Source organism: Schistocerca piceifrons, chromosome 9 (genome assembly GCF_021461385.2).
Source record: "Schistocerca piceifrons isolate TAMUIC-IGC-003096 chromosome 9, iqSchPice1.1, whole genome shotgun sequence".
Lineage (NCBI taxonomy): Eukaryota > Metazoa > Arthropoda > Insecta > Orthoptera > Acrididae > Schistocerca > Schistocerca piceifrons.
The window spans coordinates 82,952,661-82,978,418 of NC_060146.1; the positions used below are offsets into that span (position 1 = coordinate 82,952,661).

At 45.9% G+C, this 25,758-nt stretch overlaps 1 protein-coding gene across 1 annotated transcript in view; it reads right to left on the bottom strand.

The window, feature by feature from the left end:
- Window positions 1–574: 574 nt before the first annotated feature.
- The window catches only part of LOC124716718 (cytochrome P450 4C1-like), a 55,003-nt gene continuing 29,819 nt past the window's right edge, over window positions 575–25,758 (bottom strand). The window contains exons 3-5 of the mRNA XM_047243261.1: window positions 21,463–21,693; window positions 11,922–12,122; window positions 575–1,003 (exon numbers count right to left, since the gene is read on the bottom strand). Coding sequence (XP_047099217.1) covers window positions 575–1,003; window positions 11,922–12,122; window positions 21,463–21,693 — 861 coding nt within the window. The remainder of the gene's footprint in view (window positions 1,004–11,921; window positions 12,123–21,462; window positions 21,694–25,758) is intronic.

Genomic DNA, 25,758 nt, shown 5'->3' on the forward strand with positions numbered 1-25,758 from the left:
GTGTACAATATTAAGGAGAATGCGTTGTCTTTCAGACCTTCCCAGTGGATGTGTAACAGGAAGCTGAATCTCCTGTGAGAATTCGCTAGAAAGACAATGTCACAAGAGCAATCTGATGTGATGGGTCCAGCAGGAGCATACAGGTGTCCAAGTCCTACAAGTGGCTGTTTAGCAGGAGACAGAAGTGGCTCTCACTGCTCATCGTGAACATACTGAGACCGAGGAGCACATTGTGCTCCTACACAATGGACACCTGCAGACACACACAGAAAACAGTGATCAGCTGGACAGTGTGCTGGCTGAAAGAGAGTGTGTTGTGCCCCAGGTCCTCTCAGTGACTGTGCATCTCCTGTTAACACTGAATAGGGAACAGTGAGCTTTAATAGTGTCATGAGAGCGATCCTATGTGCTGGATCCTAGCAGGAGCGAACAGGACTCCCTGATTGTAAGGTGTGAAGGATGATGGAAGTATGTAGCGTTTCAATTCCTCCCAGTGGCAGTGACCAGAGAGCAGAAGGATCTTTGGGCGTTAGCCAGGAACACATTGAGTCCGAGGGTGTGCCGGGTGGTGGCGCTACAGGCCAGACTCTTGCAGAGGCACACAGTAGACCTCGATCGGCTTGACGGTGTGTAGGGTGATGGTGAGCGCGGTGTGTTCGAGGTCCTCCCAGCGGCTGTGCGGCAGGAACCGGAAGCGTCTCAGGACGGTCGCCAGGAAGACTTTGATCTCGAGGCGCGCGTACTGGGAGCCCACGCAGCTGCGTGCGCCCAATCCGAACGGCAGGTAGCTGCAGGGGTGGCCCTCGCCGCCTCGACCCTCGAGGAAGCGCGAAGGGTCGAACTTCAGCGGGTCTGGGAAGAACTGCGGCAGGCGGTGCGTGAGGAAGGGCACCATGGCCAGCATCGCGCCCTTCGGTACTAGTACCCGCCCTCTGGATAAGCAGATGTCCTCCGTGACCATCCGGGGGATCAGCGGAACCACCGGAAACAGCCGCAGCGTCTCCTGTAGTATCATCCCAGGCAATGACATACAGATTGAGTATACAGGCTTCTGCTTTCCTTAGGTACCAAAAACCCCCTACTCCAGGTTCTTTAAGGAATCGAAGACCCATGTATAAAACAGCATCAGACGTCTGTTCCTTTACTAATTGGCTGACTTGTTAAATATATGATGTTAAGCAGGTAAAACCTTTATGCTTGAATACACAAAACAGTAATTATGTTGGTTTCATTAGTTTCGGGTTATTCACCCATACATTAGTGAAAAAGACGATACCATTTTTTTAAATTCGGTTGGTAAGTATCGACCACATACTTTCTTTAGTAGTTTACTTATTTAACCTGATCTGATTAGAGCCAACAGGCCCTGTCTTACGTCAGACCGGGATGCTCACATACAGTACCTTTTTTATATCATAATTACCTAAGAAATAAATGACTGTGTGTCAATGTCAGTAAGTAACACTGACTATGAACTGCGATACTTCTACTACTGCTGCTGCTGCGACTGGCAATAATAATAATAATAATGACAATAGTACCAATAATGATAGTGGAACATACAAAAAGAATTTATACAGATGTTTTCTGATACAGTGAGTTCTGAGGAAAGAATATTTGAGAAGACTGTATCAGATAAGTGTACAGAGAAATGAGGAAGATGTGTTTGGAAACAAGGATGTACAGGAATAACGAGTGCGTACAGGGAGAGTGGCTGTCATTATAGTTGTTCCAGGAGATATGCCATTAACTGTATTCTGAAGCTACATATGTTATTCTGTTCTCTAATATAACGCTTGAAGTTATTCGGTAGAGTCATATGAGAATTACCTTCCAACAGACACTTTCTAATTCCGTAACGATACTGACACCTATTTATATTTCTTTGGAAACTTAGTTCTCTCCTAAACTACGCGTCGTACAGTTATAAAATATTGTAGGTATCATCAGTGGTATATGTAGGTACTGCCTGGAAACTGGATACCGCTTTGAGTTAGTAATAAAGAAATAATAAACTGAAATATCATGCTTAATGCATTTTTAAATATTGTATGTAAGTAATTCTATTTAACTGTGCTGTTACAAAGTATATAAATACACAGCGACATAATTAAACAGAATTACTCACATACAATAATAAAAAAGAAAAAGAAGATTGTAGGCCAAAGACAAACTAGCGACAAGGTTGTGTTGGCATCACTACGAAACGCAAACCACTACATATACTTAGAAGTGTAAAAACAAACAGAAAAAAGTGGTGTGCGAAAAAGTGTGGTGTGAAAAACAAAAGAAATGCATAGTGCTGAGAAACAATTAAAAACTAGAGCACAACCATCACTGTCTACTGAAGAATAAGATCAAGCATGTGCTAGCAGACGGCATTTCCCGATGTTTAGCGAGAAATCAAGCGAAAATCACCGTAAGTACAAACCAACATCCTGTTAACAAACTGTTTTTCGATCTGAATGAAAATCAAAATGTAAATAACTTAATTACATATTACTGATGATGCTTTACCTCAATAAAGCGAAACGTGTCTGGTGAAAAAGAAGCGGGTTTTTGTAGTAACGACAGAACACAAATACCCTGGAACTTAATGGAATGGCTTGATAATTAATAACAGAAATTAGGTCTTAATACTTAAGCATTGGTTTAGCACATGGAACTAAACCTCCTGGGCCATTGAAATAACTCTTGGAAGCATCTGTCACATCTTGAGAGGCACTTGTTGATCAAGTGAACAACCTATGACCTATCGAAAAATGGTTTTCCTTACTGCGTTCGTTGAAAGACGTCTGCATTCCTAATGTTGATAAGCTTCCTTCTCGGTCACTGCATATGTGAACAGATGCATTTCACAATCTTGTCAGCTTCTACAGCAATGGTTTCTATGGCTTTTGTCAATGTTTTCCATTTAGATGTCATAACACGAAATGCTGAAACCTCATTGGACTTCGTTTCACGTGGAGCCGAAGCCAATCTGTCTCGAATACAGTAAAGTACGATAACGAGGATGAATTTTATGCTGTGCGTTACACGTACAATGACTCAGCGATAATAGAGGAGAATAGCTTTACCGACGCATTCAACTTGGAAAGCACTGGCCAGCTACTTGGTCCAACTAACCTGCAGTGATGTGAAGTATCTGTGTTAGCAGAATAAAGGCGCAGTGCTGGGATTTCACCCCCTAATTAAATATTGAAGCCACTGAACGTCGCCTGGTAATCTCTGAACTTCTTCCATATCGGACTCAGAGGAAAGCCGTGCATTTCAGTACTGCTACGCTGATAACGAGGCGATCAACAACAGAATCTCAAGCCTCCATAAAGTCCACATTTCCTCCTGTTCTGCATTTCCCCATCGTTCGGCAGTGACCTGTCACAAAGTTTCGTGCATTATTTCCAGGAAGTTTGGCAGCTTAAATGTATTGTTACTTCTCGGGGCAACTACCTTAACTTGGCTCCAGATCAGTTATGTTTGGTTCAGACATCAGTAGTACGGTGAGAACTGTAAAAATGCAGCATTTGTACCGTGTGCTCGACGCCGTGAAAATTACTGTTTTCCATTATTCAGCGACGGTTTTCACTCTGGCTCGTGTGAGACCATATCTACCCTATGAAACAGTGGACACATAGTATTTGATTTTTCATTTTCAAACAAAAAATTTAATTGTGTAATGTTTTCTTAACTTCAAAATCCGTAACAATCTTTTACAATGCATTGATGACTAAAAATGTGTATTTGCAATAAAAACCAGAAGTCTGCGTGTGATATGTAATTAGAAAGAGCATGACATGCGTCTTTCTTTAAAACATGATGGTTAAGTAAATGTTAATTACCAAATATTGATAAATTTCATATTTAAATTAGTTAGCTATTCAAACGGAACAAAAAAAATCGTTGATCATAACCGCCCACCCGCTCTATTTTCAAACAGTGACGCTACCGATTACTGCAATATAATAATTAAAATTGCTGTTCTTATGTTTAGAACATCATGTTTCTCAACGAAAGTTAAAGTTCATTTTTCTCTGTAATGTTGTGAAAAACGTTAACTACAACTTCTTTCGAGCCTTCTGATCGCGTGGTTCAGTACGAAGCAGGAAGCTGTGTCATCCATTTTCGCGGTATGTATGAACTGCCACACAATCAGAGCACAAGTTGCTCTTACAGAGACTGTGACTGTTCGCGATTGTTTAAATAAAAATTACATAGCTAAAGTATGATTAAGGAAAACGTTGATGGCTGCTAATACATCAGAATGTCTTAGTGTTTCGCTTACAGCTGAACCTACTTCCGAGACCGGAACAACACCACTGTACGATAGCTACGGCTGCTGATCAGTCATCGCGTTTGTGTTTGTTTGCATCTTACCACGAACGGACTATACCGTCTTTGAATAAAGGTGCCATTTCCATTCGCCTCATTGCGTATTTCTTCCAGTTGCCTCCTGCATTATACTGTAGCACTTCTTTGCATGTATGGCCCAAGTTCCATAGCACTGTTAGCTGGCAGACACACATCCTGCTGAAGCCACTGCCATCGTTAAGTTTTGCACAGCAGGGTATTATACCCTCGTGCAGTATATGGGCAAATGTAGTACACACATCAAAAGAAATTTTGCATCACCTCGGTTACGAGAATTCCGCAACCTGTACAGAAAATTGGAATGGAGATCAAAATAAACATTATTTCCGCCATTTTTATTTGCTTTATGTTTGGGGAGGGCGTTAAACCTGCGGAAATTATTCGTCGAATGCAAGCGCAGTACGGTAACACCTGTTTATAAAAAATGGTTCAAATGGCTCTGAGCACTATGGGACTTAACATCTGAGGTCATCAGTACCCTAGAACTTAGAACTACTTAAACCTAATTAACCTAAGGACATCACAAACAGCCATGCCCGAGGCTGCATTCGAACCTGCGACCGTAGCGGCCGCGCGGCTCCAGACTGTAGCGCCTAGAACTGCTCGGCGACTCCGGCCGGCGAAGAAAGCGCTCACTGGAAGAAGATGCAGAAGTCATCGACGTGGTGCAAAGCTGGTTACAGGTGCAAACAAAATCCTTTTTCTTTTCCACGAATTAAAAAAAAAACTTGTATAATGTGCGTTGAAGCGCAGGGAGGTTATAAAGCAAAGTAATGTATACTTCAGTTTTCTATCATTAGAATAAATATTCCATTTCTCAAAAGCGCCTTTAATTTTCGACTTATCCTCGTTGTTAGATGATAAATATTTGCGACATTCTTTGTTTTCTAGAGCGGCATCATTTTTAATCAGCATAAAAAGTTTATACTTTACTCATACTTCGTTTGATGTTCACATGCACAATGTGTAAGTAATCTTACGTCGCCCTCCCGGCTAGCTACGCGGTCTAACGCACTGCTTCCCGAGCAGCAATGTGTGCCGGACCCCGGCGCGCATCCGCCTGTCGGGTAGGTGTCGAGGTCCGGTGTGCCGGCCAGCCTGTGGACGGTTTTTAAGGGGGGTAGGACGTCAAACGGGCCGACTTGGAGCAGGAGAGGCACCACTGGACAATTGATATTCTACTGTCTATACTTTTACAAATAAATTCATAAGACTTTGTCAGCATGACCAGGAAGGATTCAGGATTCACACTGATAGCAGAGGAAGTTCAAAAACATAAGAAAACAATTTTTTTTACAGGTGAAATTTCATCATATTTTCGCTTGGTATTGGCTGCATTTGTTGTTGTAGGTACACTTTTCTTCATAAGTAAGAGAGATTCTTTGATGAATTTTGCACAGCATACAAACCACACTTACAGGTGTATGAAACTCTTGAATTTTCCAAATCTATTAGAAACTGTGGTAAAAATTGAGATAATTAACAACAAAAACGTAACAGCTCATTCAGTTTTTCATAAATTAAATAGATTCTAGAGTTTCAGACACATGTAAGTATAGTTTGTATGCTGTGTAAAATTCATCGAACAGTCTCTCTTACTTATGAAGAAATGTGTACCTATAGCAACAAATGAAGCAAATAGTAAGTGAAAAAATGATAAAATTTCACATATAAAATTTTTTTTTATGTTTTTGAACTTTCGCTGCTACGAGTGTGAATCCTGAATCCTTACTGGTCATGCTGACTAAGTTTTATGAATTTATTTGTAAAAGCATAGACAGTAGAAAATAAAATGTCCTGTGGTGCCTCTCCTTCTCCAAGTCGGCCCGTTTGACGTCCTACCACCCCACCCCCCCACCCCCCCTCTTAAGGCGGTTTTCCATCTGATTCGGCGAATGCGGGCTGGTTCCCCTTATTCCGCCTCAGTTACACTATGTCGGCGACTGCTGCACAAACACGGTCTCCACGTACTTGCACACCGTAATTACTCTACCACGCAAACACTCGTTTGGTATAAGACGTTCCTGGGGGCAGACCCGCACAATAACCCTGGGTTTGGTATGGGGCGGTGGTGGTGTGAGTGGACTGCTGTGGCCTGTTGTGGGGTTGTGAAGCACTGAGCGCTACGGAGGTACGAAGTTTCTAGGTCACTGGTTCAATACACAATACACAGAATCTTATGTCTCTACTTTAGTGTACACAAAGTGTAATTACGTTAAACGCGCTGCTGCTACGGTCGCCGGTTCGAATCCTGTCTCGGGCATGGCTGTGTATGATGTCCTTAGGTTAGTTAGGTTTACGCAGGTCTAGCTTAGGGGACTGATGACCCCATACGTCTAGTCCCATAGTGCTTAGAGCCATTTGAACCATTTCCTTAATTAAGTTATCGGCGTAGCTCTGCGTACGTTGTTTGTTTATCCTCTATACCAGATTCCCCTGATGATGGGCTGCATGCCTAAATACCAGTCTGGCTAATAAACGCTTCTGAAGTCAGCAACCACGAAAAGTGGTTGAAGGATAGTGAAACCGTTGGCAGGAGACAAGTTGTTGGATGTCAATGCCTAAAAACAGAACGTAAAGGTAACTGTGTAAAGCAGGCGTGACGACAGAGTAAAAAAATGGTTCAAATGGCTCTGAGCACTATGGGACTCAACTGCTGTGGTCATTAGTCCCCTAGAACTTAGAACTACTTAAACCTAACTAACCTAAGGACATCACACACATCCATGCCCGAGGCACGATTCGAACCTGCGACCGTAGCAGTCGCACGGATCCGGACTGCGTGCCTAGAACCGCGAGACCACCGCGGCCGGCACGACAGAGTACAACGCTCGCGCAAGTGCACGTTTTCCGGTGCACACCGTTCAGCGTGCATTGTAGAACACGTGGCTCAGCGGAAGGCGACGCCTGTGTGTTCCCATGGTGACTCACCGACGTTGTCAACTGCGACTGCTGTGGATGTGGAATAATCGAGACCGATCTGTACCTGATGGATCTCTCTAATGGCACCACCTATGCACACATCAGCTACAGCACCGTAATTCATACATTCTAAAGGTAGACAAACACACATGGTCATAATTTTTGGGCTTATCAGTGTATTTAGGTATTGCAGATTCTTCTAGGGTGCATGGTTTGTTAATTCAGTTGCAACACATGGCAGCTAAAGGGTAATAGTTCAACTTGGTGGAGCTCCCCAATAGCATCACCATAACCAACAATAAATCCAATATAAATTTAAAAAATATTCACAACCTTCGATGCATGCTCTCATTGTATGTTTTGTGACAGCAGTCCCAAAACGTGGAAGCCAGTGGGTACTCTTCATCCCAGGGGTGCTTCCGAAAACTACCACACCCAACAACATAAAAAAAGTATAGAATGAAGTCCAAAAGCAATATGGAAACTTAAGGGCCAGGGGAAGGGGGCGTAGCATTCTCTTTGCAGACCTTGCGCCTTGAGTTTGGAATACCGTAGCTCGTGTCTAACAGCTCAGCTTGCTGGTGTCCTCTGACAGCACCACAGCCGAATATGAGGTCCCAGAATAGTGGTCCACATGTGGAACTTAGCAGCTGACTTTCCTCACAATTGCAAGCATAGGCCGTGTTACATCTACATCTACATCAATACTCCGCAAGCCACGTGACGGTGTGTGGCGGAGGGTACCCTGAGTACCTCTATCGGTTCTCTCTTCTATTCCAGTCTCGTATTGTTCGTGGAAAGAAAGATTGTCGGTATGCCTCTGTGTGGGCTCTAATCTCCCTGATTTTATCCTCATGGTCTCTTCGCGAGATATACGTAGGATGGAGCAATATACTGCTTGACTCCTCGGTGAAAGTATGTTCTCGAAACTTCAACAAAAGCCCGTACCGAGCTATTGAGCGTCTCTCCTGCAAAGTCTTCCACTGGAGTTTATCTATCATCTCCGTAACGCTTTCGCGATCTCTAAATGATCGTGTAACGAAGCGCGCTGATCTCCGTTGGATCGTCTCTATCTCTTCTATCAACCCTATCTGGTACGGATCCTACACTGCTGAGCAGTATTCAAGCAGTGGGCGAACAAGTGTACTGTAACCTACTTCCTTTGTTTTCGGATTGAATTTCCTTAGGTTCAAAATGGTTCAAATGGCTCTGAGCACTATGGGACTCAACTGCTGAGGTCATTAGTCCCCTAGAACTTAGAACTAGTTAAACCTAACTAACCTAAGGACATCACAAACATCCATGCCCGAGGTAGGATTCGAACCTGCGACCGTAGCGGTCTTGCGGTTCCAGACTGCAGCGCCTTTAACCGCACGGCCACTTCGGCCGGCGAATTTCCTTAGGATTCTTCCAATGAATCTCAGTCTGGCATCCGCTTTACCGACGATCAACTTTATAAGATCATTCCATTTTAAATCACTCCTAATGCCTACTCCCAGATAATTTATGGAATTAACTGCTTCCAGTTGCTGACCTGCTAGAAGAGGATGGGACCTATGTCTGTATGGGGAACTAGAGGTGACATAAGCTTGAAATTTGTCGTAGACCACTTTGTATACTATTTCTGTTCTAGTTATTGTCGTAGCGGCCTCTTATCACTTAGAGGGCCTGCACAGCACACAAGCAAGGTGGGCTGCCGGCCTTCCTTCAAGAGCTCATATCAAAACATCGCCAGTGAATGTAAACATCAACAGACTTTCCTCATAAACACGGCACTACTTAGTGAAAAGCCGTTTGACAAAGATCCAAAAATTGGAACTAATGTGGTTAAGTGTAGCACTCCGCAGAATCGGTGTTATAAGCATGCCAGAAGAGTCAGACCGTCAGTGTGTACCTACAGCTAGGATAGCTCTGGCCAATACCTACACAAGCTCTAGCCCAGTAGACAGTCGCCAAAGTCTTTTGTAGAAATTTGTATCTTGATGGGAAACGCCACTTTGGAACAATGTAGCGTAGTATTTTGGTTGTTACACTCCTGGAAATGGAAAAAAGAACACATTGACACCGGTGTGTCAGACCCACCATACTTACTCCGGACACTGCGAGAGGGCTGTACAAGCAATGATCACACGCACGGCACAGCGGACACACCAGGAACCGCGGTGTTGGCCGTCGAATGGCGCTAGCTGCGCAGCATTTGTGCACCGCCGCCGTCAGTGTCAGCCAGTTTGCCGTGGCATACGGAGCTCCATCGCAGTCTTTAACACTGGTAGCATGCCGCGACAGCGTGGACGAGAACCGTATGTGCAGTTGACGGACTTTGAGCGAGGGCGTATAGTGGGCATGCGGGAGGCCGGGTGGACGTACCGCCGAATTGCTCAACACGTGGGGCGTGAGGTCTCCACAGTACATCGATGTTGTCGCCAGTGGTCGGTGGAAGGTGCACGTGCCCATCGACCTGGGACCGGACCGCAGCGACGCACGGATGCACGCCAAGACCGTAGGATCCTACGCAGTGCCGTAGGGGACCGCACCGCCACTTCCCAGCAAATTAGGGACACTGTTGCTCCTGGGGTATCGGCGAGGATCATTCGCAACCGTCTCCATGAAGCTGGGCTACGGTCCCGCACACCGTTAGGCCATCTTCCGCTCACGCCCCAACATCGTGCAGCCCGCCTGCAGTGGTGTCGCGACAGGCGTGAATGGAGGGACGAATGGAGACGTGTCGTCTTCAGCGATGAGAGTCGCTTCTGCCTTGGTACCAATGATGGTCGTATGCGTGTTTGGCGCCGTGCAGGTGAGCGCCACAATCAGGACTGCATACGACCGAGGCACACAGGGCCAACACCCGGCATCATGGTGTGGGGAGCGATCTCCTGCACTGGCCGTACACCACTGGTGATCGTCGAGGGGACACTGAATAGTGCACGGTACATCCAAACCGTCATCGAACCCATCGTTCTGCCATTCCTAGACCGGCAAGGGAACTTGCTGTTCCAACAGGACAATGCACGTCCGCATGTATCCCGTGCCACCCAACGTGCTCTAGAAGGTGTAAGTCAACTACCCTGGCCAGCAAGATCTCCGGATCTGTCCCCCATTGAGCATGTTTGGGACTGGATGAAGCGTCGTCTCACGCGGTCTGCACGTCCAGCACGAACGCTGGTCCAACTGAGGCGCCAGGTGGAAATGGCATGGCAAGCCGTTCCACAGGACTACATCCAGCATCTCTACGATCGTCTCCATGGGAGAATAGCAGCCTGCATTGCTGCGAAAGGTGGATATACACTGTACTAGTGCCGACATTGTGCATGCTCTGTTGCCTGTGTCTATGTGCCTGTGGTTCTGTCAGTGTGATCATGTGATGTATCTGACCCCAGGAATGTGTCAATAAAGTTTCCCCTTCCTGGGACAATGAATTCACGGTGTTCTTATTTCAATTTCCAGGAGTGTATTATTTCTTTTCATTGCCTTGTAACTTTTATCCAGCTTTCGCCACCACAAGAATTATTGTCTTTCCTGTTGTTCTTGAGTTTGGAAATTAGTGCACGCCAACAAGGAGTTTTAGTTAAATAAAGTGTGTTCAAACTTCACTGTTAGTTCTTTCCTGCCGGCCGCGGGACACTAGAGTTATGGATCAGTGCCTTGGTAAAACTACTTTAAGGAGTAATTCCTAATCCGGTATTGCATGCTGTTGACATTTTGCAACAAACCGTAAAATTACGTGTAATATTAAGGATACCACTTGTATCTCCGTAATGTGGTCATATGGCAACATACAGTCCCGCACCATCGAGCTACACTCCGTTGGGTGGCATAATGTTGGCAGAAGCAGTTCAAAATCGATAATCTTTGACAAAGGTCGAGTGTAGTTAAACACACGTGACAGCAGCTGAAAGAGTGAACCATTTCTGCCTCTTAGATTACACCTAGTTAGGTTTTTAAGGTGTGTAAAATTATGCGTAATGGTAGAAAAGGTTTTGTTTCCCTGTCTCTGCAATCGTCAGCAAATCTGAAGTACTGAATAAATCAAAAGTTCAGTATTCAAGCTATCACACAGTATTTTGTCTGTCTGACCCTACCCTCAGTAAAATTGGTTTCCTAAAGAAAAGCCGTGCAGTGGTGGGTTAAATGGTTAACCTAACTGAAATACTTGCTTTTAAAGCTTCTAGATGTCGCTCTCCAGTACAGATATCACTAGCAACAACAAATTCAGTCTGAAGTCTCAAAAACAGTAGTCCACATATCGAATCCTGGGGACATTCTCTGATGGGGCAAGGTCTGACTGCATTTGTGAGACATAGCAATTACTGGCTAACTGTTTACCTCGGTAGTCCTCTCCAGCACTACTACCACCATCAACAGCGAATCAAACCCGAAGTCTCAAAATAGAAGAGGTACACACGTACAAACTTATGCGCATACTCCCATAGCATGATTACAGACTACAGCTGTGAGAAATGGAAATGTGGGTGACTGCCCACCTTGATGGTGCTCTCCAGGGCTATTTCGACCACCAACAAAAAATCCAGTCTGAAGTCCCAGAACGGTGGTCCACACATGAAACTTAGTGGGCTCCTCTAGATGCACGACTTGTGACCTAACGCACCGATTAGTGAGTAGCGGCTCACCTTGATGATGCTCTCCAAAACCCTGAGGCTGGCCAGCTCTGCGATGCTGGCAGCACGCAGGTAGTCGCCGTCCTCGCCGAAGACGTCCTTCAGCTCCCGGTGGGCCGCGTCCTGCCACTCTGGGTGGAGCGCGAGCACCGCCAGCACGTAGCTGATGCACACAGCCGTCGTGTCGGTGGCGGTCAGTGCCATAGTCACCAGCTGCAAAAGTGTCATAGTTACTTTAGCTTCGAGGCACGGTTCACTGCGCACAATGACCACAATTAATCCTGATGGACATTGAAAATACAGACTCCAACACCATCCCAAAGCTACTCACGAATGAGGACAGGCAAATTGTTAAAACTACTGTACAAGGAATGATAGCACATCAAAAAATTTTGCTTATTAGGCGTTTGTAGAATAGTGCATTTGAATACAAGATTAAAGTTGCAAGTGAGTTGTGGACATAACGGTGCGACATGCAGCGCGCAGAACTGCCAACTCTGGCGACAACAGTAGTCCTGAATGATATTTTCACTCTGCAGCGGAATGTGTGCCGATGTGGAACTTCCTGGCACATGAAAACTGTGTGCCGGACGGAGACTCGAACTCGGGACCTTTGCCTTTCGTGGGCAAGTGCTCTACCAACTGAGCTACCAAAGCACGACTCACGACGCGTCCTCAGGACGGTAGGAGACGAGACAGTGGCGGAAGTAAAGCTATGAGGACGGGTCGTGAGTCGTGTTTGGGTAGCTCAGTCGGTAGAGCACTTGCCCGCGAAAGGCAAAGGTCCCGAGTTCGAGTCTGGGTCCAGCACACAGTTTTAATCTGCCAGAAAATTTTCACAACAATGGCCCTAACTGGGCTTGTGATCGAGTCGCGTGGGTCCGCCACTTGCTGTCGCCTGCCTTCCCATTGTCCTCACAGCAAAGGGGATAGTGTGGTGGCGTAAACCCCTGATCACCAGTCTCTGCACTGACATCCTGGCTTAAGTTCCAAACCTCTCCACAGAGTCTTATGAACTGAGAACTTCAGACACTGGTGATGTGAACTGTCAATCGAATGAGGGCATTAAGTTCACGAGGGAACTGTACGAACTTTCCCTTACCGATTTGATTCATACCGACAGGATGTGTAGCGCACAACTATGACGTTACTATATGCAAACAGGAAGACGCAACTCTCAACCGTTTTGATGAGATTCGGATTTGAAAATTTTATGCGTCCATATACAGGGAGTTTCACAATTTATGTTGCTCACTTCCAAACGTTGTAGAGGGCCTTAGTAAATCAAGTTTTCCATAGGAACCAATGTCCAGAAACGGTTCGTTTCTATGTCACATGGAAAGTAATATGTACAGATTTCACTCCTATTTACTGTGATGTTATAACAGCTGTTCGACATGACAACCACCAAGTTCGATGCACACGGTGTGAGTCGTGCTCACTCCGAACTATGCGTTTCCTTGAACTTGGCTGTGTATCTGTGTTTGCTTTCCCGTCGTTGTTGCGCTTATGCTGTGGTTCTTCCTCCTTTACGTGTGGCAGCAGCGATGTGTATCGATATTTGCACCGTGTACCATCTTTCGTCTTGTTCATATAGTTTTCGGTCAGGGGGTGTGCGGGCAGTCGGTCGGTTGGTGAGGACCAGGGAGGATATCTCCGTGTGCTGCAGTCGGCTGGGTCTGCTGGCGGTCCCTGCGCAGTGTCGGAGCGTGTGTGGAGCTGTCCGGTCGCTACGACCTTCGTGGCCCACCGACCCAGAAAGTCAAAGTTGAGTGGTCTGTTAAGTACCCAAGCCTCGTCCGTTCATGTTGTGTCGTTCGTTTCGGTGGCTCGCTGTTGGGGAGTTTTTCCTGTGAGCAACGCCGAGTGTTTGTAGTGGTGAAATCGAACCGCCTTGCGATGGAATTAACTATATTGGTTCACTACAATTCGAATGCACTAGCGAAATTTTCTGCATTGTGGCCATTAGTGTTCTGCTTACCTGCCCTGGCCACTGACGTAAATTCAGGCAGTGTTCCTTTTTGGTGAAGTTAACTATATTACCTTATTTAAAATTCATGTGTACCAGCGGAATTTTCTACCTTGTGGACATTATTTTTTACGTACCGATTCGTGGCTAGCAAGTCGTTTGGTCGGTCGGTCCGTGACTGTCTCTTGGTTGGGTTACCGACGGATCAAGTGTAGTTGGGCCAACTACCTGTCTCACCTAAGCAAACGTTAATGTCTCCAGGGCAGGCCCACCTCCCCCCCCCCCCCCCTCCCCTGGAGGCGTCTGAGTGGCGTTGTCCACACTGTCCTTTTCATGGGTGTTTAATGGTCTGTTGGATAATGTATTAAAGCCAATGCTATAAAAGAAAAAAAAATTATTCAGTTCTATGTAAATCAATTTATGTAAATCAATTGTGGGCCTTCAGCCACTTAAAACCTTATTCTTCAATTTAGTTATTGTCGTTGCGTTGCTTTTCCATTTAGTGTGCGTTCAGCCATTGAAAACTTAAAGTCTAAGGTATTTTTTGAATTTTTGGAAGATCAACTGTGGGCCTTCAGCCGCTTAAAGCCTTATTCTCAGAATTTCCCCTTAAGCGAAAACATTGTTACCTTCTGCCTTAAAAGATTATGGTAATATATTTCAAAATTTTGAAATTTAATTGTGGCTTTCACCCGTTTGTATTGCACCTCGTATATGTTTGTTCTATCCACTTTTGCCTTGAGGCTTTCCGCCTAGCTGTGATATATATATTTTTATTATTTTATTTGCAATTTTAACTGCATGTCTTAAGTCACTTGACATTTACTTTGTTGCTTTTTAAGATTTATTGTTTGGAGGCCTTCAGCCGTGAAAGAATTGGGTTTTGAAACTCGTAGTTTTAAAGGTTCGGCTATGTGCCGTTTTGGTTTAAACGTGTTATTAAATTACAATAAATTACAATTTTAAAAGTGAAACTGACTGACAACTGATTTGGCCCTTTCCACAATCCTAATCACCTGTTCTGCCCAGCGGCTTTAGCGGGCATTTCACAGTGTATTTGCCCAGTAAGTTGGCATAAACTCTGTCCAACATGCGTGGTGTAAGGTTCATCACTTCATCCGCAGCCGCGATCTGTGGAACCAGATCTTCCTTCAACTGGACAGTGATCTCCTAGACAAGACTCTCCCTGTGGCTCCACAAGAAAAACTCCGAAGGGGCTAAATCTGGGGACCGCGGTTGTCGATCACTTGATCCACCTCGACTGATCCATCTGTCCCCGTAAACTGCGTTCACGTGATTTCAGATGCGGACTACAAAATGAATTGCCACGTCATCGGGCTGGAACCACAATTACTGCCGAATGTCCAGCGGCGCATCTTTCAAAAACTCCGCCATCACTTGTTGCAGGCATATCGAGTAACTGACACAGTTAGGTTGGGAGCAAGGATGAACGGCCCAGCCACACGACCATCGCGGATACGATCAGCTGCCCGAACACTGGTGCCGAAGGTATGCGGAAATCTTCGTGTGCAAATGGCTTTGGAGTTGTCTTCAGCCCGCATGTGGTTGTTTTGAGCGTTCAAAACAGTTTCCATGTTTAAATACGCTTCATCGGTGAACAAGATTCGCGTTGGAAACTGAGGAAAATCCGCGCAATGCTGTAGAAACCAAGTACAGAAATTGACAAAAGGCACAAAATCCGCCGCGAGCATAGCTTGTGCCTTCTGAGGCTGTATGGGTGGTGTTGCTTTTCGTGCAGAACACTCCAGACAGACGAGTGAGAGACATCCAAGTCACGTGCAGTGGCTCGAGTCCTCGTCGATGGGTTCTCTTCAACTTCACGAAGCACCTCCTCTTCCAGTACGACATTGTGGTGCCATCTTGGAACACCCCAGTATGCTCTATTGCTTGTGAATTTCCCACTTTCGCGCTGCCGTTGTTCTACTCTGGCAAACATGCGATGTGATGGAATCACACGATTTGGAAAGTAGGCGTGGCACAGACGTTGAGATTCTCTTCCAGTACTACAAGTTTCACCATAAATTAACGACATATCGGTAAGCCAGGGACCTAGAAACGACAGAGAGACTTCGTCCCGCCGTAGCCCTCAGTGGTTCACAACCCCACAAGAGGCTACAGCAGTCCACCTGCCCCACCGAACCCGGGGTTATTGTGCGGTTCGGCCCCCAGTGGACCCCCCAGCCCCAGGAACGTCTCATGCAGGAGTCTAACCCCAAATAGTAGAGTAATTATGGTGTATGCATACGTGGAGACTGTCTACGCAACAATCACCGACATAATGTCACTGAGATGGAATAAGGGGAAAAAGCCCGCATTCGCCAAGGCAGATGGGAAACCGCCTCAAAAACCATCCACAGGCTAGCCGGCACACCGCACCTCAACACTAATCCACCGGGCAGATTCGTGCCAGGGACAGGCACGCCTTCCTGCTTGGAAAGCAGTGCTTTAGGCTCGTGGCTAAACGGGCGGGCACAGATCGTTGTACTCTGCAAACGTGTACTCAGGCATCCTGTCACTACAGTACTACTGTAGTCACTGGGATGTGAACTGACGGATCACCAGGAACATGAACACAAGGCACGTGGAAATAGAGGAGATTATGTGACATCGCATGATCGTACCATTTGTGAATGTGGGTAGTCTAACATAACAGGCGAACTGCCTAATAAGGGAACCTCCCCATCGTACCCCCCTCAGTGGATAGGCCTTGAGCCCGCATCTCGTGGTCGTGCGGTAGCGTTCTCGCTTCCCACGCCCGGGTTCCCGGGTTCGATTCCCGGCGGGGTCAGGGATTTTCTCTGCCTCGTGATGGCTGGGTGTTGTGTGCTGTCCTTAGGTTAGTTAGGTTTAAGTAGTTCTAAGTTCTAGGGGACTTATGACCACAGCAGTTGAGTCCCATAGTGCTCAGAGCCATTTGAACCATTTGATAGGCCTTGAATAACTGAACACAGATCAATCGCGACAACAGGAAGAAGATGTGTGGAACTATGAAAAAATAAGCAAAATATACAAACTGAGTAGTCCATGTGTAACATACACAACATCAAGGGTAATGTAAAAACAGGAGCGTCATGGTCCTGTGGTTAGCGTGAGCAGCTGTGGAACGAGAGTTCTTTGGTTCAAGTCTTCCCTCGAGCGAAAACTTTAATTTTTTATTTTCAGTTTATGTGACAAACTCTTATGTTTTCATCACTTTTTTGGGAGTGATAATCACATCCACAAGAAAACCTAAATCGGGGAAGGTAGAAGAATCTTTTTACCCATTCGCCAAGTGTACAAGTTAGGTGGGTCGATAAGATATTCCTGTCATGTGACGCACATGCCGTCACCAGTGTCGTATACAATATGTCAGACGTGTTTTCCTGTGGAGGAATCGGTTGACCTATGACCTTGCGATCAAATGTTTTCGTTTCCCATTGAAGAGGCACGTCCTTTCGTCTACTAATCGCACGGTTTTGCGGTGCGGTCGCAAAACACACACACTAAACTTATTACAGTGAACAGAGACGTCAATGAACGAACGGACAGATCATAACTTTGCGAAAATAAAGAAAGTAAAATCTTCATTCGCTGTGAGATTTGAACGAGGGACCTCTCCTCCGCAGCTACTTACGTAACCACGGGACCACGGCGCTCCTAATAGCATACTATCCTTGATGTTGCATATCTTGCACATGAACTACTCAGTTTGTATATTTTGCTTATTTTTTCATAGTTCCACATAACTTCTTCCTGTTTTCTCGATTGATCTGTGTTCAGTTTTTCAAGGTCTATCCACTGTGCCAACTTATAACTAGATCTGAGGGGGATGCGATGGGGAGGTTCCCTTGTAAGAAACATCTAGCGCGCGACTGGGTAGCTCTTTTTCTCCTTGTAATATAGAGACGAAACATTTCCGGACATGGGTTCCTGTGTATAACGTGATCTACTAAGTCCCCTCTATAACCTCTACAAGTCGGAAATATTAACTGCGAAACGCCCTGTGTCAATTGTATGGTCCGTAGCCCCCCATCAGTTCGCAGCCGAGCGAGATAAACGTTAGCTCTTTAGTTGCCTTTCACAACTGTTATAAGTTGGCCTTCTGTGTAAATAGAAGGTGGAAGGAGGAGAATGAAAAGGAAAGGGAAGGGGTTACCAGTATCAGCAGCATCGGGACATTACGTGGACTGCTCACTAGGTGGGTGTGTAACCACTGTGTCATTAGGGACGCAGCACTCAACAAATCTGCCTGGAAATGTCGGCACGTCTCACTGCCGACCCATACTCCCACCGAGTGCCACATACCCGCAAAACCTGTCCATATCTTCCATGTTCGCTACTCTAAGGTTCTCGTGAGAGGTCGGACATACTTGTGCATCGACACCGAAGGAGGTGGGCCCATTGCCCATCCGGGTGAACGAGTTACCTGAATACGTGGTGTGTCGGTGTAGTTAACAGGGTGGATTTCTCCAAATTTTTGGGTGTTCACATTGACGACAACTTTAACTGGAAGAAGCATATTACTGAGCTTCTCAAACTATTAAGTTCAGCTTCTTTAGCTTTTCATATAATCAAATGGCTCTGAGCACATCTGTGGTCATCAGTCCCCTAGAACTTAGAACTACTTAAACCTAACTAACCTAAGGACATCACACACATCCATGCCCGAGGCAGGATTCGAACCTGCGACCGCAGCGGTCGCGCGGCTCCAGACTAAAAGGCCTAGAACCGCTCGGCCACACCGGCCGGCTTTTAATATAATCGCTAGCCTTGGTAATAAACAGATCAGCCTCCTAACGTACTTCGCATGTTTCCACTCAATGATGTCTTATGGAATAGTTTACTGGGGTAACTCACCACTTAGACATAAAGTATTGAATGCAAAAAAGAGAGCAGTGAGAATAATTAGTGGTGTTCACCCAAGGACGTCATGTAGGCACCTATTCAAGGAGTTAGGTATTTTAACTGCACCACCAGAGTACATATATTCGCTAGTGAAATTCGTTATAAATAATCCATCTCAATTCGCGAAGAACAATGATGTTCATACGTACGCCACTAGAGGGAAGAATGACCTTTCCTATCCGTTATTGAAGCTGTCAGTTGCTCAAAAAGGAGTACGTTATTCAGCAACAAAAAACTTTGATCATTTGCCCAACAACATAAAGTGTCTGGCTGGTAGCAGATCAAGTTTTAAATGTAACTTAAGATCATTTCTTTTGGACAACTCCTTCTATTCCATGGACTGAGTTTCTGTTTCAGAACTGGGTGTGTGTATATATCTTGTAATCTGACTTGTTCTACATCATATCGATAAAATAATCGTAAAAATGATCTACAGAGCTTGAGATAACTAAACTAAACTAAGCCAGAAGTCTTCAGGTCCCCTATGACCGATCCAGCGCTGAGGAAGGAAGTCATCCAAAACGCCTCAAACACCACAGTGCCAATGGGGCGCAGCTCCTTCCTGCTGGAAAATGAAGTCCTGGGAATCTTCCATAGCTTGGAGAAGAGCCATTGTTTCAACATGTCCAGGTGTGTGATCCCCGATACAGTTCTTTCCACAAGGAAAAATGGTCCATAAACGTTTGTACGGGATACGCCACAGAACACCTTGGTCTTCGTTAAGTCTCTCTGGTGTTGCAATGGTAAATGTGGATTTTTCCAAACCCCATATGCAAACATTGTGTCTGTTGGCTTTTCCACCAAGGTGGAACGTCGCTTCATCGCTAAAAATTACACATTGTAGAAATGCGTCATTCTCGAACTTTGCTAGCACGTAACCACAAAATGCGAGACGCTTCTCTATATTATTGTGGTTGAGAGCCTGCACAAATTGTAAACGGTAGGGCTTGTACAGAAAACGCAGTACCAGAACTTTCCATACAGTTTGTGACGTTCACCTGCTTTATTTCCTCGTTGATTGTCCTCGGTGTCGACATACTGCGTTGCTATGCTGGCTGAAAAATGGGGGGGGGGGGGGGGGGGGAGGTGGAAGTTCAACACTACATTAAAAGATGTAGCCGACAGGTGAAAAACTGCGTTTCACAGTTCTTCAGTTTCACTGTTCGCAACCCTCCCCCCCAAAACACGCAGTTATATGGCCAGTTAACTACTGGCAAATTTTGATAAGGTTCATTAATAGTTTGCAGGCATACGTCAGCATACTGCTACAATATTTACTGTTGAATATCTATGAGCAGTAAAAACTTAATCACACAGTTCACAATTCTTGCAGAATAATATGATACGTATTGAAGAGACAATGTCATTGATTCAACATACAGCCTATTTATCTTACATTTATATCACAGTTAAGTTGATGCATTGTTGTTGACCTAACCAGCACGGGTCACTGGTCTGGAAATCTGTCGTGGACTGACTGTCTCGAGCGGAAAAGTTCTGGCCTTTATATATCATCACAATAGTAGGTACTGAACTATACATTGTTCGATGTTTAAGTTACAGAAATTACAAATGAAACATACTTCACTCAATTAACTGAGTATGTAGAAAAATTCCATCTTTTTAACAGTTTTTTCTACTACAGAATTTATATTTGTTTATGCGTCAACAATAGCATCTAAGTTAGGAAATAATTACTGTTTTCATCATATAACAAAAGATACTAACTAGGAATGGTCAAAATAAATAAGAAAATCAATTACATACATAAAAGTAAGCACAAAATGAGATCTGGTGTTATATTATTTAAGAGAGTCAACCTTTCTGTTTTATGAAAATGCCGATTTTACTCGCGTATATTAATGGTAATTAGTAAAAAATGATTTTTATGGAGGTAGATGGCAAAACAAGAGAGGAAGTAAAAAGGTCCCAGCTTGCTTCGCCAAAAGCTGGTTGGGGTATTTCAAGTTCTCAAGTGGTTCTGTTGATAGACTTATTGGGACTGCACACAACACTTCCTTGAATCCGTCGGACATCATTCTCTGACACACGCGGTCGGCTGTGCTTTTTCCTTTACATACACTCCCAGTCTGTGTAAATTTCTTAAACCAATTTTGCTAGTTGGTGGTTGAATACCGAACTTGGTGCGAAATACCTTCTGTACAGCAATTTGCAACACACTTTTCGCGAACTGAAGAACGCAGAAAACCTTGTGCTCCACAGTCGCCGTATCACTCACAACTGACAGTGAAATGGAATGACGGCCCTATTGCCGCGCGAGCTCTTCCAGCCGATTCTGGATCCATCACCATCAGACCGCCAAGAACTTTGGAACTTCCTCTTTCGATTGGTATAAAGGTTGTTCATTTCGGATTTGTACTTAAATGCATACAAATTTTTGAAAATGGATCCATTATTTAGAATAACCCTGCAATAATAAGAATAAAGAAGTGGGGAAGAAAAGCAGAGAAAAACAATCAGGATGGAGAAGAAGAGGAGGAAGAAGTAGACGTTCACAAAATAGAAGAAGAGAAATGGGAGAATAAAGCAGAATTAAATGGGAAGGAAGAGGACAAGAGAGAGGTTGAAATGAAGAAGGAGGAGGATAAGCATTGTGAGGTGTGATTAGAGAGTAATTAGAAGAGCAGCGCGGCACCAGCCCAGCCGCCTACGCCTTACCTCGTCCCGGACCTCGGAGACTGGGAGGGCGGTCTGCCCACCGGGCTTCACCAAAGTCTCGAGCAGACGCCGCCGCGTCTTGGCTGGTCCCTCCTCTTTGGCCGCCGACCTCATGGCGATGACTTCCTCTACCCTCTCCCGCAGCTGCGCATAGTACTTGAAGATGGCGCGGCCCTGTGAAGTCAGACGGAGCAGCAACTTGCTCCGCAACCACGGCCGCACCATCATCTTCTGTAAACACCACCGCCATTAGTCAAACAGTCTCCATTTGGGATGGGGAATGAGGTACTCTTTGGGATCCCTTGCAAGACTGGACCCCACTAATCAGACAAGTCACAATAGTATTTCATGATGAATCGAACCATTCCAACTGTTTTCGACAAATCCTTTCATCTTCAAGCGCCACAAAAAAGTCAAACTGAAAGGTATGTTATTTAGAATTCATTAACAGTAAAATGGTCCATAAAAATGAGAATATTATGTAATGCCTTGATTGCGTACGAGAAAATCGTACAAGTCACGTAAAAAATTCATCAAAATTTATCAAGTAACGTGCGAGATCCCGTGCGGATGAAGCATGAAAATGTTCTTTGATAGAAGCAGTACTGCATTAGCTGAACGGGACCTAAGTGGAAAAACGATGAACATAACAGCAAATAAACACTCATTGCCAGCCTAATGTAACGTACGAACTGACTGTAAACGACAGGACATGTGGCACGGCCTAAGAAAGTAAGATCAAGGCATGAATGTCGTTGAACGCCATTTTCTGCACCTCAGAAGTACCTTACCGTACAAGTGCCGGTCTCGCACCACGTTATGGACGCCCAGCAACACCCGTCAACACACAGCCGTGCTAACAGCTATCACGTGGCTCAGGTCGCATATACGTGACAGAGTGGCAGCCGCCAGAACGAGCATTGAGGACGCGAGGGGCAACCGAAGAAATCGTAGCTCAAAACACGGCCGCATCCTCACGTTTTCTCCCAAATGCCATCCGTTACTAACTGCGCTAACACCACATTACTTTATGACTGATGTTAACTGAGGTAAAGCTGATACAGAACAAATACTAAAAGGAAAGCATGCAATGTGTATTGAAGGTGTCAAGAAGTAAAAATAATAAAAATGTTTAAGAAAATTCTCGAGCAACAAAATAATAAACATTTGTAATGGCATTGCCAAGAAGTAAAAATAATAAGACCATAGTATGACATAAGAAGGAAGACAAACCGACACACCGCAAATGAAACGTAATAGTGGAACATAAATCAATATACAGAGTTTGAAAGATTGAAAATACAAGGCTATGGATGTGGACAATGCAACACAGCGTAAAAGGTAACCTACAGAATTATGGTGCATGGAATCTTCAGTAACGGAGAAGTGAATGTGAGTGATGAACACCTAGAAATGCTGAATATATACACTCCTGGAAATGGAAAAAAGAACACATTGACACCGGTGTGTCAGACCCACCATACTTGCTCCGGACACTGCGAGAGGGCTGTACAAGCAATGATCACACGCACGCCACAGCGGACACACCAGGAACCGCGGTGTTGGCCGTCGAATGGCGCTAGCTGCGCAGCATTTGTGCACCGCCGCCGTCAGTGTCAGCCAGTTTGCCGTGGCATACGGAGCTCCATCGCAGTCTTTAACACTTGTAGCTTGCCGCGACAGCGTGGACGTGAACCGTATGTGCAGTTGACGGACTTTGACCGAGGGCGTATAGTGGGCATGCGGGAGGCCGGGTGGACATACCGCCGAATTGCTCAACACGTGGGGCGTGAGGTCTTCACAGTACATCGATGTTGTCGCCAGTGGTCGGCGGAAGGTGCACGTGCCCGTCGACCTGGGACCGGACCGCAGCGACGCACGGATGCACGCCAAGACCGTAGGATCCTACGCAGTGCCGTAGGGGACCGCACCGCCACTTCCCAGCAAATTAGGGACACTGTTGCTCCTGGGGTATCGGCGAGGACCATTCGCAACCGTCTCCATGAAGCTGGGCTACGGTCCCGCACACCGTTAGGCCGTCTTCCGCTCACGCCCCAACATCGTGCAGCCCGCCTCCAGTGGTGTCGCGACAGGCGTGAATGGAGGAACGAAGGGAGACGTGTCGTCGTCAGCGATGAGAGTCGCTTCTGCCTTGGTGCCAATGATGGTCGTATGCGTGTTTGGCGCCGTGCAGGTGAGCGCCACAATCAGGACTGCATACGACCGAGGCACACGGGGCCAACACCCGGCACCATGGTGTGGGGAGCGATCTCCTACACTGGCCGTACACCACTGGTGATCGTCGAGGGGACACTGAATAGTGCACGGTACATCCAAACCGTCATCGAACCCATCGTTCTACCATTCCTAGACCGGCAAGGGAACTTGCTGTTCCAACAGGACAATGCACGTCCGCATGTATCCCGTGCCACCCAACGTGCTCTAGAAGGTGTAAGTCAACTACCCTGGCCAGCAAGATCTCCGGATCTGTCCCCCATTGAGCATGTTTGGGACTGGATGAAGCGTCGTCTCACGCGGTCTGCACGTCCAACACGAACGCTGGTCCAACTGAGGCGCCAGGTGGAAATGGCATGGCAAGCCGTTCCACAGGACTACATCCAGCATCTCTACGATCGTCTCCATGGGAGAATAGCAGCCTGCATTGCTGCGAAAGGTGGATATACACTGTACTAGTGCCGACATTGTGCATGCTCTGTTGCCTGTGTCTATGTGCCTGTGGTTCTGTCAGTGTGATCATTTGATGTATCTGACCCCAGGAATGTGTCAATAAAGTTTCCCCTTCCTGGGACAATGAATTCACGGTGTTCTTATTTCAATTTCCAGGAGTGTACATAGCAGCAGAGTTGCTCATTAAGTACTAAGCTGAGGAACGATGTACACTGGTGTCCGAAATTGAAGCAGCAAACCATAGTTTGCCCTTCCTGTGTCTAACTCAAGATATAATCGTACAAACTGTCAACCAGATCTCCGTACGACCGTGTCCTGCGCGGAAGGTGGCATTCTGGTCAACGGACAACGATGCGAACGATGACGTCAGGGCACCCATCAAACGGGACGGTGGTTTTCAGATAGTCGCGCATCCACAGTCGCTGTGTACACGGTCACAGACGGCGCAGTACGGCTCGGAGAAGCCGCCTACCAGGCTCTCTGCTGTGGCCTCAGCAGAGTTGTCTTTACTGTCCGGGACCTGCTGTATGTGTGCCTCTGACGCGTCTTCACAGTAGGGAACGTCTAGTATGGAGTCGTCAACATGCACCGTGGACGGTGGAAGAGTGGAACAATGTTCTTTTCACAGGAGAGTCGCGATTTGGTCCGGACAGTGATTCTTGGCGGATTCGCATCTGGAGGGAACGTGGAACACGATTTCGAGACCCAAAAATCGTGGAAAGGCACAGATATGGAGGAGAATCCCCAACGGCGTGGGCAGGAATTATGTTTACCACTCGAAGCCCGCTTCATGAAATTGTGCTGGTGAATCTGCAAGGCTTAACTGCTGTCAGCTATCGCGATGGGATCTTGGAACATCATCTGCATTGTTGCGAGGTGCTGTGGGCCTAGACGTCGTATTGGTGGACGATAATGCTCGACCTGATAGAGCACGTGTAGCTGATGTTTTCTTGGAAGCAGAAGATATTGCACGCATGTCAAGGTCTCCTCGCTCTCTTGATATGAATCCCACAAAGCACGTCTGCGGTGCACTAGGGGCAGTATCCAGGAACCACTCTCCAAGACTTGTGAGCAGCGCTGCAGGAAGATTGGGAGTTATTGCCTCGACATGAGACGGATGACGTATTCACAGCAAGCCCCGTCGTGTGTCACGCCTGTATTGCTGCCAGAGGTGGCTACACCCACACTGAGCACATTAACCAGTTGTCTCGATGTGTGTCCAAATGCGTTAAGTTGGGAAAAACGAAGGTCAATTTTCGTCTACCGTTATGTATAGTGCAGTTGTTTACATTCTGTATTCTTTGTATTGTTTCTATTTTACTATCACCTGATTATCCTGTTTAGTGGCACAATAAACGCAACCTTGCAAGATTTCCTGTTGTTGGACACCAGTGTATTATGTACAACCCCAGAAAAGAAAAACTGAATCTAGTTCTGAAAACGTTGTGTGACACCTCTCAGTTGACATGACACGCAGCCTCCAACATTAGGGTACGACATGTTAAAGACACAAGTTAGGTGAAGATGCCATTGACGGCCTAGAACCTCAACTTGCCATAATTCTTAAGATGGCACTTAATTAGCATTATTTTTTTTTCACGGTCATAT